The sequence below is a fragment of the Pristiophorus japonicus genome, chromosome 12, assembly GCF_044704955.1.
Source record: "Pristiophorus japonicus isolate sPriJap1 chromosome 12, sPriJap1.hap1, whole genome shotgun sequence".
In the NCBI taxonomy this organism is placed as follows: domain Eukaryota; kingdom Metazoa; phylum Chordata; class Chondrichthyes; family Pristiophoridae; genus Pristiophorus; species Pristiophorus japonicus.
This window is the reverse complement of record NC_091988.1, coordinates 75,707,352-75,719,783: the sequence shown is the minus strand read 5'-3', so window position 1 is coordinate 75,719,783 and position 12,432 is coordinate 75,707,352. Positions and strand designations below refer to the sequence as shown.

Below are 12,432 nucleotides of genomic sequence, written 5' to 3'. Positions count from 1 at the left end.
ATCATCTAAATCATTAATATATATTGTAAAGAGCTGGGGTCCCAGCACTGAGCCCTGCGGCACTCCACTAGTCACTGCCTGCCATTCTGAAAAGGACCCGTTAATCGCGACTCGCTGCTTCCTGTCTGCCAACCAGTTCTCTATCCAAGTCAGTACATTACCCCCAATACCATGTGCTTTGATTTTGCACAACAATCTCTTGTGTGGGACCTTGTCAAAAGCCTTTTGAAAGTCCAAATACACCACATCCACTGGTTCTCCCTTGTCCACCCTACTAGTTACATCCTCAAAAAATTCCAGAAGAAGGAAAGTATACAGTGATATTCCCTGGACCACTGCTTTTCTTGATATAAATTAATGACTTGGATTGGGTGTATAGGGCACAATTTCAAAATTTACAGATGACACAAAACTTGGAAGTATAGTGAAGAGTGATGAGGATAGTGATAGACTTCAAGGCAACATAGACAGGCTGGTGAAATGGGCAGACATGTGGCAGATGAAATTTAACACTAAAAAGTGTGAAGTGATACATTTTGGTAGGAAGAATGAGGGGAAGCAATATAAACTAAAGGGTACAATCCTAAAGGGACGGCATGAACAGAGACACCTTGGGGTATATGTGCACAAATTGTTGAAGGTGGCAGGGCAGGTTGAGAAAGCAGTTAAAAAAGCATACGGGATCCTGGACTTCATAAATAGAGGTATAGAGTATAAAAGCAGAGAAATTATGATGAACCTGTATAAAATACTGGTTCGGTCCCAGCTGGAGTATTGTGTCCAATTCTGGGCACCGCACTTTAGGAAGGATGTGAAGGCCTTAGAGAGGGTGCAGAAAAGATTTATGAGAATGATTCCAGGGATGAGGGACTTCAGTTATGTGAATAGACTGCAGAAACTGGGGTTGTTCTCCTTCGACCTCATGAGGGGTCCAGACATGATTGAGAGAAACTGTTCCCATCGGTGGAAGGGTCAAGAACCAGAGGATACAGATAAGGGGCCGAAATTGCTTCCATCTATAAGCTCCATTACCGCCTCTAAGAGGGGGTAACGGAGTGGATAGGCCTTACGACCGGGGGCAGACGGATGGGCCGACCCGTCCTAAATTACCACTGGGCTGGGAGCGGCGGGAACGGGTATCCACACCGCCTATGTTCCCGACCCGTTGGGCACGCGGTGACCCCACACCAACCGGCACAAATTTCCCTGCGGGAGTGGCGCCACACTGGTCTGTGGCACTGACAGCTTTCCCCTGCTGGAAGCTACCTGTGACTGGGCATCAGGTCTGCCCTTAAAGGGGAGGGCGCGCTGCCGTGGCCACCATTTTATTTTAATGCTGTCCGACTCCGAGGTCGGCCCGACAATGGCGGCCATGGGTTTGGCCGGGCCGCCAACAGGCAGCCCGGCACCTGCTCTTGGGTTGCAGGCTGCTGGCCCGGCCGCAATCCTCCCTGGTGGCCCAGTGAACCGAACTAAAATATATGACTAAGGTCACACTTTATTTTGAGCTCAGTGTTAGGTCTGACTCTTTCTCCATACATTACAACTGGCGATGAGATACAGATAGCGAACCCAAAGAGAACAGTGGGCATCCTGGAGAAATTCTAGGAGCGAGATGATTGGGAAACTCTTGTGGAGCGACTTGACCAATACTTCGTGGCCAATGAGCTAGACAGGGAAGAGAGCGCTGCCAAATGAAAGGCGATCCTCCTCACCGTCTGTGGGGCACCAATGTATGTCCTCATGAAGAATCTGCGACGATTTGTGCACACTGGTCCGAGAGCATTTGAACCCGAAGGAAAGCGTTTTGATGGCGAGGTACCGGTTCTACACCTGCAAAAGGTCTGAAGGCCAGGAAGTGGCGAGTTATGTCACCAAGCTAAGACGCCTTGCAGGACATTGCGAATTTGAAGGACATTTGGAGCACATGCTCAGAGACCTTTTCGTACTTGGCATTGGCCACAAAACCATACTTAGCAAACTTTTGACTGTAGAGACCCCAAATTGAGTAAGGCCATAGCAATAGCCCAGGCGTTCATTGCCACCAGTGACAATACGAAGTAAATCTCTCAGCACACAAGTTCTGCTACAAGTACTGTGAACAAAGTGATGTTATTTTCGAATTGTAACGTACAGGGCAGGTCACACATACCTGCAGCTACACGTTCGCAGATGTCTCAGAGTCCACCATTATGGGTGATGAATGTAAGGCCATTAACACCTTGTTGGTGCTGCGGGGATGATCATCGTTTTCATTCATGCCGATTCAAAGAGTACGTTTGTAAGGGCTGTGGAACAATGGTACACCTCCAACGAGTGTGCAGGCAAGCTGCAAAGCCTATAAAACCTGCAAACCACCATGTTGCAGAGGAGGACAGATCCACGGAGGATCACGATGAACCAGAGCCTCAGATAGAGGAGGCAGAGGTACATGGGGTGCACACATTCACCACGAATTGTCCCCCGATAATGCTGAATGTTGAACTAAATGGACTCCCGCTGTCAATGGAGCTGGACACGGGCGCGAGTTAGTCCATCATGGGCAAAAATACTTTCGAAAGGTTGTGGTGCAACAAGGCCTCAAGGCCAGTCTTAACTCCAGTTCGCATGAAACTAAGAACTTACACAAAGAACCGATTCCTGTGATCAGCAGTGCTACCGTAAAGGTCTCCTACGATGGAGCGGTGCACAAGCTACCACTCTGGGTGGTACCGGGCGATGGTCTCACGATGCTCGGCAAGAGCTGGCTGGGAAATATATTCTGGAACAGGGACAACGTCCGAGCGCTATCGCCCGCTGATGACACTTCGTGTGCCCAGGTCTTAAACAAATTTCTTTGCTATTCGAACCAGGCATTGGGAAATTCCAAGGAGCAAAAGTGCAGATCCACCTAATTCTAGGGGCGCGACCCATCCATCACAAGGTGAGAGCAGTACCGTACATGATGAGAGAAAGGGTCGAGATCGAGCTAGACCGGCTGCAAATGGAGGGCATCATTTCCCCGATCGAGTTCAACGAGTGTGCTAGTCCTTTCGTCCCAGTCCTCAAGGGAGACGGCATCATCAGAATCTGTGGCATTTACAAAGTAACTATCAATTGTTTCTCCCTGTAGGACCAATACCCACTACCAAAGGCCAACGACCTCTTTGCAATGCTGGCGGGAGGAAAGATGTTCACAAAGCTGGATCTGACTTCAGCCTAAATGACGCAAGAACTGGAGGAATCATTGAAGACCCTCACCTGCATCAACACGAACAAAGGTCTTTTTGTTTATAACAGATGCCCGTTTGGAATCCGTTTGGAATGGCGGCGATATTCCAGAGAAACATGGAAAGCTTAGTCAAGTCGGTCCTGCACACAATGGTCTTCGAGGATGACATCTTGGTCACAGGTCGGAACACAGTCAAGCATCTGCAGAATCTGGAGGCGGTTCTTAGTCGACTCAACCTCGTGGGACTCAGGTTAAAACACTCCAAGTGGCTTCCCGGCACTGTCGTGCCCAAAGAGGGGAGCAGGGTGTTTCGGGTCAAACTTTCAAATGTACTCATTCATCGGAAACACTTGGACCAAATCAAACTCAGATTCACGGACTATCCTGAGCAACCCACTTTGGACCCTAACTTTTTAAATCTCCCTACATACACACCAGTAGCAACTGGCACCATGGTTGACCACGAAGCAGAACCCATCATCCACAGCAGCCCTGCAGGGCCCAACACACCAGGCATCCCAGCAAGGCCATCTGCACAGCAGCCCAGCGAGGGCCCAACAAATGATTCAACAACACCAGCTTTCACACCGAGACGATAAACCAGGGCAAGAAGGGCCCCAGATTGACTCACATTGTAAATAGTTACACTATTGACTTTGGGGGGGGGGGAATGTTGTTATATATGTAAACTTGTATTTATTCTGCACAACCACCAGAGGGCTCAACCCCTGGAGTCCCAAAGGATCCCATAATCCCTTGGGAGCACAGGTATTTAAGGAGGCGTCACAGATTGGAGAGACACTCTGGAGACCTGCAAAAAAAGACTACGGTCACAATTTACTTTGAGCTCACGGTGTTCAGTCAGACTCTTTCTCCATACACTGCAGGGAGAGCCTCCACGATTTTAAGACTTCGCCCACTGGGCCATCAAGGAGGGTTTCGGCCGAGCCAGTGGTCAAACCCGGGGGCATAACTGTCAGGCCGACATGATAGTCGGCTGACAAAAAGAACCATGGCGACAGCAGCAGTGCATCCTCCCCTTTAAGGGAAGCCGCACCACCACTGCAGATGGCCACACCCTCACTGGACCACTGGGAAAAAACAGGTTTTGGCACCGCCGGGCAGGCTGAAGATTTTCAGAGGGGAATGTTGCTGTCGCAGGGTTAGATCGGCAGTACGCACGGTGATGATGCGCTTACCATGGATCGGCAGCAGCAGAGCGGGGTTTGGGGGGGGTGGCTGGGGAAGAGATCGGGACACCGCTGGTAAACCTCGGAACGGCAATTGGGCTATCAGCGGCTATTCCACAAAAGGTCGGTGACCACTCCACTCTGCAGCATGGCTGCCGATTTGCGGTAGTAACAGGCTTTAAAGAGATGGGCAATTTTTTTTAGTATCCCTAGAGTCGACATCAGTGATTCTCGCTGTTTGTCCAAAAGTGCCACCATCCCAAACCAATATCTTGCTCCCGGGCCACTTCCAGTAATGATGCGCAGGTCTGTGTCTGCAACGCTCCCGCACAGTGAGCTCCTGATCTTAACCGTGTCCCAGTGAGTTAAAGAAAGACTTGCATTTATATAGTGCCCTTTGACAGCCTCTGGACATCCCAAAGCACTTTACAGCAAATGAAATAGTTTTGAAGTGTAGTCACTGTTGTACCATGGGGTAACGCGGCAGCCAATTTCCACACAGCAAGCTCTCACCAACAGCAATGTGATAATGACCAGATAATCGTTGTTTTAGTAATGTTGATTGAGGTATGAATGTTGGCCAGGACAGCGAGGAAAACCCCCCTGCTCTTCTTCAAAATATCTATCCATCTAAGGGAGCAGACGAGGCCATTGCTGTTTCCTTGAGCTTACAACTCTTAACTACCCAATTATCAAACTGGAATGCAACAACAGCAACATTTAGCCAGCACCTCTAACGTACAAAACATCGCCAGGCACTTCACAAAAGTGTAATCAAAAAATTGCCATCACTGGTGCAATATTTTAATGAATTTATTTCTGCAAGCATTGTCCACCTTATTTACTTATCAGGAGAAGACCATAAAAATATGCACTTTTATACTGTTTTTCATAATGTATTTAATCCCTCAGAAAGCGAGGGATTGGTAACATTGAGTTTCCTTTCACTACCTGATGTGGTTTGGTATCAAGGACACCCTCAAAGCCTCCTTGATAAAGTGCAACATCCCCACCAGTTCCTGGGAATCCCTGGCCCAAGACTGCCCTAAATGGAGGAAGAGCATCCGGCAGGGCGTTGAGCACCTCGAGTCTCGTCGCCGAGAACATGCAGAAACAAAGCGCAGGCAGCGGGAGAAGCGTGAGCCAAACCAGACTCCCCACCCACCCTTTCCTTCAACCACTATCTGCCCCATCTGTTAGAGACTGTAATTCCCGCATTGGACTGTTCAGTCACCTGAGATCTTACTTTCAGAGTGGAAGCAAGTCTTCCTCAATTTCAAGGGACTGCCTAGGATGATGATATTGTTGAGAGAAAATGCCCCTCTGCTTAAAAGACTCAATGTAGTGAATTAAGTAAGGGAGGCTGTCAAAGTGCATGCTACAGGTTCATGATGTGTTGGTGAAGAGTTCATGAACTCAACAAAGTCTTCACACAGAATCCATTAAATTCTTTATTCAAATAGGAAAAGAAAAAAAATCACAGCAAACCCACCTAGTTTCCATCTCGATGTCAAACAGGAATCTATGTGGAGTTTGATGGTGGAGTGGAGGGAGATGGGGTGGGGGAGGAAATGAGCAGAGGGAATGAACTCCAAAAAACCATAGGTTACAGGGCATGTTGTAGATGAGCTGTTAATGGAGCACTGGAGACAAGCTACAAGCGGGTTATTTACCCGCCCTCTTGCTCATATATATATATTTATACACATAGAAAAGGTGATAACATAGAATAACGTGCAAATCAATTCCATTTTTTACCAATGGATCACTTACCATGGACTGTGAAAATAAGTAAAGCTTTAGCATCGGGTACCTTCTCTTCAACATGTCAATGTGCTGCAGGCAGTCCCGGATATATATTCTAAAATCAGGCACCATCATGCGCGGGCCCTCACTCTGCCCATGGCCAACTGTGTAAGGAAGGAAAAAAAAGAAAGGCTTAGAGGCTTTAAACAACTGGGTGGAAAGATCCCTCAAAGGCTCGGTGAGGCAGACAGAACAGGACAGTGCTCAGGTCACTTGTCTCAGCTGGGTTAGTGTTGAGGAAGTCGCTGCTCATGTGTTCAGTAGGAGATGATCAGCTAGGGTTGTCAGTTAAAGGGGATGCCCACTGCGGACTCTGCATATATTTTAGTTAGGTTCACTGGGCCACCAGGGAGGATTGCGGCCGAGCCAGCGGCCTGGAACCCAAGAGCGGGAGCTCCATTGCCGCGCCAACCTAGGAGTCGGGTGGCAATTAAAATAAAATGGCGGCCACGGCAGCGCGCCCTCCCCTTTAAGGGTGGACCCGATGTCCAGTCACAGGTAGATTCCTGCATGGGAAAGCTGTCAGTGGCACAGACCGGTGTGGCACCACTTCCGCAGGATAATTTGTGTCGGTCAGTGTCGGGTCGGCATGTGCCCGATGGAGGCGGGAACACAGGCAGTGCGGATACCCGTTCCAGCCACTCCCAGCCCAGTGGTAATTTAGGACCGGTCGGCCCATCCGTCTGCCCCCGGTCAGTAAGGCCTATCCACTCCATTACCCCCTCTTAGAGGCGGTAATGGAGCTTATAGATGGAGGCAATTTCAGCCTCTTATCTGTATCCTCTGGTTCTTGACCCTTCCGCCGATGGGAACAGTTTCTCTCTATCTACCATGTCTGGACCCCTCATGATTTTTAACACATCTATCAAATCTCCTCTCAATCTTCTCTGCTCCAAGGAGAACAACCCCAGTTTCTGCAGTCTATCCACGTAACTGAAGTCCCTCATCCCTGGAATCATTCTTGTAAATCTTTTCTGCACCCTCTCTAAGGCCTTCACATTCTTCCTAAAGTGCGGTGCCCAGAATTGGACACAATACTCCAGCTGGGACCGAACCAGTATTTTATACAGGTTCATCTTAATTTCCACGCTTTTATACTCTATACCTCTATTTATGAAGTCCAGGATCCCGGATGCTTTTTTAACCACTTTCTCAACCTGCCCTGCCACTTTCAACAATTTGTGTACATATACCCCAAGGTGTCTCTGTTCATGCCATCCCTTTAGGATTGTATCCTTTAGTTTATATTGCCTCTCCTCGTTCTTCCTACCAAAATGTATCACTTCACACTTTTTAGTGTTAAATTTCATCTGCCACATGTCTGCCCATTTCACCAGCCTGTCTTTGTCGCCTTGAAGTCTATCACTATCCTCCTCACTCTTCACTATACTTCCAAGTTTTGTGTCATCTGCAAATGTTGAAATTGTGCCCTTATACCCAATCCAAGTCATTAATTTATATCAAGAAAAACAGTGGTCCTAGTACCATCTCCAGGGAATATCACTGTATACTTTCCTCCAGTCCAAAAAACAACAGTTCACCACTGCTCTCTGTTTCCTGTCATTTAGCCAATTTTGTTTCCATGCTGCCACTGTCCCTTTATTCCATGGGCGTCAACTTTGCTGGCAAGCCTATTATGTGGCACTTTATCAATCGCCTTTTGGAATCCATGTACACCACAGCAACCGCATTGCCCTCATCAACCCTCTCTGTTACCTCATCAAAAAACTCAATCGAGTTAGTTAAACATGATTTGCCTTCAACAAATCCATGCTGGCTTTCCTTAATTAATCGGCACTTGTCCAAGTGACTGTTAACTTTGTCCCTGATTATAGTTTCGAAAAGCTTCCCCACTGCCAAGGTTAAACTGACTGGCCTGTAGTTGCTGGGTTTATCCTTACACCCTTTCTTGAACAAGGGTGTAACATTTGCAATTCTCCAGTTCTTTCGCACCATCCCCGTATCTGAGGAGGATTGGAAGATTATGGCCTGTACCTCCACGATTTGCTGCTTAACTGCCCTCAGCATCCTAGGATGCATCCCATCCTGGTCCTAGTGACTTATCAATGTTAAATAGACAGTCTTTCTAGTACCTCCTCTTTATCAATTTTTATCTCATCCACTATCTCCACTACCTCCTCTTTCACTATGACTTTGGCAGCATCTTCTTCCTTGGTAAAGACAAATGCAAAGTGCTCATTTAGTACCTCTGCCATCATGCATATGTCTCCTATTTGGTCCCTAATCGGCCCTACACCAACTCTTACGACCTATTTACTATTTATATGCCTAGAGAAGACTTTTGAATTCCCTTTTATGTTAGCTGCCATTCGATTCTCATTCTCTCTCTCGATGCCCCTCTAATTTTCTTTTGCACTTCCCTTCTGAACTTTCTATATTCAGCCTGATTCTGACTTATATTCTCAACTGGACATCCATCATACGTGCTCTTTTTTTGTTTGAGCTTACTCTCTATCTCTTTCATCATTCAGGGAGCTCTGACTTTAGTTGTTCTCCTTTTCACTCAGAGTTTTGTGAATCTTTGGAATTCTTGCCCCAGAGGGCTGTGGATACCGAGTCTGAATATATTGAAGGCTGAGATAGATAGATTTTTGGACTCTAGGGTAATCAAGGGATATGGAGAGTGGGCGGGAAAGTGGAGTTGAAGTCGATGATCAGCCATATCTTATTGAATGGTGGAGCAGGCTCGAGAGGCCGTATGGCCTCCTCCTGTTCCTAATTTTATGTTCTTATGTTTCCCCTCTTGGGAATGTACCTCACCTGTATCTGAACCATCTTCTCTTTAAAGGCAGCCCATTGTTCGATTACAGTTTTGTAAGTCTGGCGCCATTGTGCGGGTACCGGTAGTGTCCTCCCCACCCCCCCGAGGCGAAAACTCATTTCCGCCCCTTAGTGCCCGGCCTGGAGGCTCAAACAGCAGGCACACAGGAGCCCAATTGCGTCCCCCTTGTATCCAGAAATATTTAAAACCCAATCCTGACCTTTTTTGAGCCATGTCTCCATTATCGCCGCGATATCATATTCCCATGTGGCTATTTGCACCTGCAGCTCACCAACCTTATTTAACATGCTTCGTGCATTACACACGTGCGCTGTAAACCTATCTTAGACTTTCTTGTATTTTCTCTTAGTCTGACCCCCACCTAATACCTTATTATTTCTTACTCTAGTGCTATCTGGCTTTCCCAATCCTTTGTGCATTGTTTCTCCTTTCCATTGCTACATCCTGGTGCCCATCCCACTGCCAAATTAGTTTAAACCCTCCCCAACAGCACTATCAACCAACACCCCGCCCACCCCATCCCCATCAGAATATTGGTTCCGGCACTGTTGAGGTGCAACCCGTCTGGCTGTACAGGTTCCCAACTCCCCCAGAACTGATCCCAATGTCTCAGGAATCTGAAGTCCTCCCTCCTGCAGTATCTCTCCAGCCATACATTCATCTGTTCTATCCTCTTATTTCTATACTCACTAGCTCATGCCATCAGGAGTAATCCAGAGAATACTACACAAGAGGATTTATTCCTTGTTGGAATTACATTTACTGCCTTCTGCTAGGTCCAGGAAAGACAGAAAGAATTGTTACATCCACCTGAAAGGGGAGTCCCACTCCAGCAACTTGAGCACCAACATCTGGGCTAACAGTGCAGTGCTGAGGGAGTGCTGCACTGTCGGAGGTGCCATCTTTTGGATGAGTTGATAAACCGAGGCCCCGTCTGCATTCTCAGGCGGATGCAAAAGATCCCATGGCACTATTCTAAGAAGAGCAGGGAAGTCCTGGACAATATTTCTCCCTCAGTCAACGTAACAAAAACAGATTATCTGGTCATTGTCACATTGCTGTTTGCAGGAGTTTGTTTTGCGCAAATTGGCAGCAGTGTTTCCTCCATTTCAACAGCGACTACACTCCAAAAGTACTTTGCAAAAGCAAAACCCTGCGGGTGCTGAAAATCTGAAATAAGAACACAAAATACTGGAAATACTCAGCGGGTCAGGCAGCGCCTGTGGAGAGAGTGAAACAGATGTTGATAACCTGACGCAAGTTTATCCATTTGAAATGTGAACTCTGTTTGTCTCAGATGCTGAGTGACCTGCTGAGTATTTCCAGTATTTTCTGTTTTTATTCTCAAAGCTGTAATGCGCTTCGGGATGTCCTGATGGCGAGGCAGGCTCTATAGAAATGCAAGTCTTTCATACCGAGCATCATCTTGCATTTACGTTAGGGTGACCATATGTCCACGCTGTTCGGGTTCAGTCCCCAGTTCACAAAACCCATCCCAAATAGCCTAGCTTTTAATTTCTCGTGTTGGGATACGATGTACAACACAAATGCACTGTGCCGTTCACCCTAAATTGATTACACGTTTCATCCCCAGGCGCACCCCCCACCGTCAATCACGCCTACAGTGAGCGCCGACTGGTCGGGATGCCAGCCCCGAGGTGGCCTTGGCGGTGTAAGGGGCTGGTGTACTGGTTAGTGTCCACGTCCATTGAGCGCCGACTGAGGGGTGGACACCACCGCCAGTGAGTTCGGCTGCGCTCCCGGCCCACCCCCACTCGAGAACCAAGGCCCTACTTTTCTTCCCTATCCCGCTTTGTTCGCTTCAGAAGGGACCAGTTTGAATCGCAGGCGGTCGCGAGCTGATTGGTTGGCGGGATTCTGATTTCATCATCTCCATTCCCCCTCCCCCCACCCTGCCCCACAATTCGAAATGGTCGCAATTCCAAAGCCAATTGGTCGGTCGGTGACGGTTACGGCCAACAATTCCGTTAATATATGGCGTGTTTGTTTTTGAAAAACGCGGCCGGCGACACACGCGCACAACAGAGACAAAAGGTCAGGCGTCAGCAACTGCCTGCAGCAGTGTAGACAGTGGGTATGAAAAACTAAGTGTTATTCTATTTATAAACTGTCTGAATGCGCTTCATTAGCATGACGTTACATCCGCAGTAATTACATGCATTTTGCATTTGTAGTGTCATAAGAACATAAGAACATAAGAATTAGGAACAGGAGTAGGCCATCTAGCCCCTTGAGCCTGCTCCGCCATTCAACAAGATCATGGCTGATCTGGCCGTGGACTCAGCTCCACTTACCCGCCCGCTCCCCATAATCCTTAATTCCCTTATTCGTTAAAAATCTATCTAGCTGTGATTTGAATATATTCAATGAGCTAGCCTCAACTGCTTCCTTGGGCAGAGAATTCCACAGATTCACAACCCTCTGGGAGAAGAAATTCCTTCTCAACTCGGTTTTAAATTGGCTCCCCCGTATTTTGAGGCTTGCCCCCTAGTTCTAGTCTTCCCTACCAGTGGAAACAACCTCTCTGCCTCTATCTTGTCTATCCCTTTCATTCTTTTAAATGTTTCTATAAGATCACCCCTCATCCTTCTGAACTCCGAGTAAAGACCCAGTCTACTCAATCTATCACCATAAGGTAACCCCCTCATCTCCGGAATCAGCCGAGTGAATCATCTCTGTACTCCCTGCAAAGCAAGTATATCCTTCCTTAAGTAAGGTGACCAAAACTGCACGCAGTACTCCAGGTGCGGCCTCAACAATACCCTGTACAGTTGCAGCAGGACCTCCCTGCTTTTGTACTCCATCCCTCTCGCAATGAAGGCCAACATTCCATTCGCCTTCCTGATTACCTGCTGCACCTGCAAACTAACTTTTTGGGATTCATGCACAAGGACCCCCAGGTCCCTCTGCACCGCAGCATGTTGTAATTTCTCCCCATTCAAATAATATTCCCTTTCACTGTTTTTATTTCCAAGGTGGATGACCTCACATTTTCCGACATTGTATTCCATCTGCCAAACCTTAGCCCATTCGCTTCACATATATAAATCTCTTTGCAGCCTCTCTGTGTCCTCTACACAACCTGCTTTCCCACTAATCTTTGTGTCATCTGCAAATTTTGTTACACTACACTCTGTCCCCTCTTCCAGGTCATCTATGTATATTGTAAACAGTTGTGGTCCCAGCACCGATCCCTGTGGCACACCACTAACCACCGATTTCCAACCTGAAAAGGACCCATTTATCCCGACTCTCTGCTTTTTGTTAGCCAGCCAATTCTCGATCCATGCTAATACATTTCCTCTGACTCCGCGTATCTTTATCTTCTGCAGTAACCTTTTGTGTGGCACCTTATCGAATGCCTTTTGGAAATCTAAATACAACACATTCATCAGTACACC

The 12,432-nt window shown here is 47.5% G+C and overlaps 1 protein-coding gene across 1 annotated transcript in view; it reads right to left on the bottom strand.

Annotated features, from left to right (window-relative positions):
- The window catches only part of LOC139277343 (monoglyceride lipase-like), a 118,031-nt gene that overhangs the window by 57,509 nt on the left and 48,090 nt on the right, over positions 1–12,432 (bottom strand). The window contains exon 3 of the mRNA XM_070895691.1: positions 6,175–6,311. Coding sequence (XP_070751792.1) covers positions 6,175–6,311 — 137 coding nt within the window. The remainder of the gene's footprint in view (positions 1–6,174; positions 6,312–12,432) is intronic.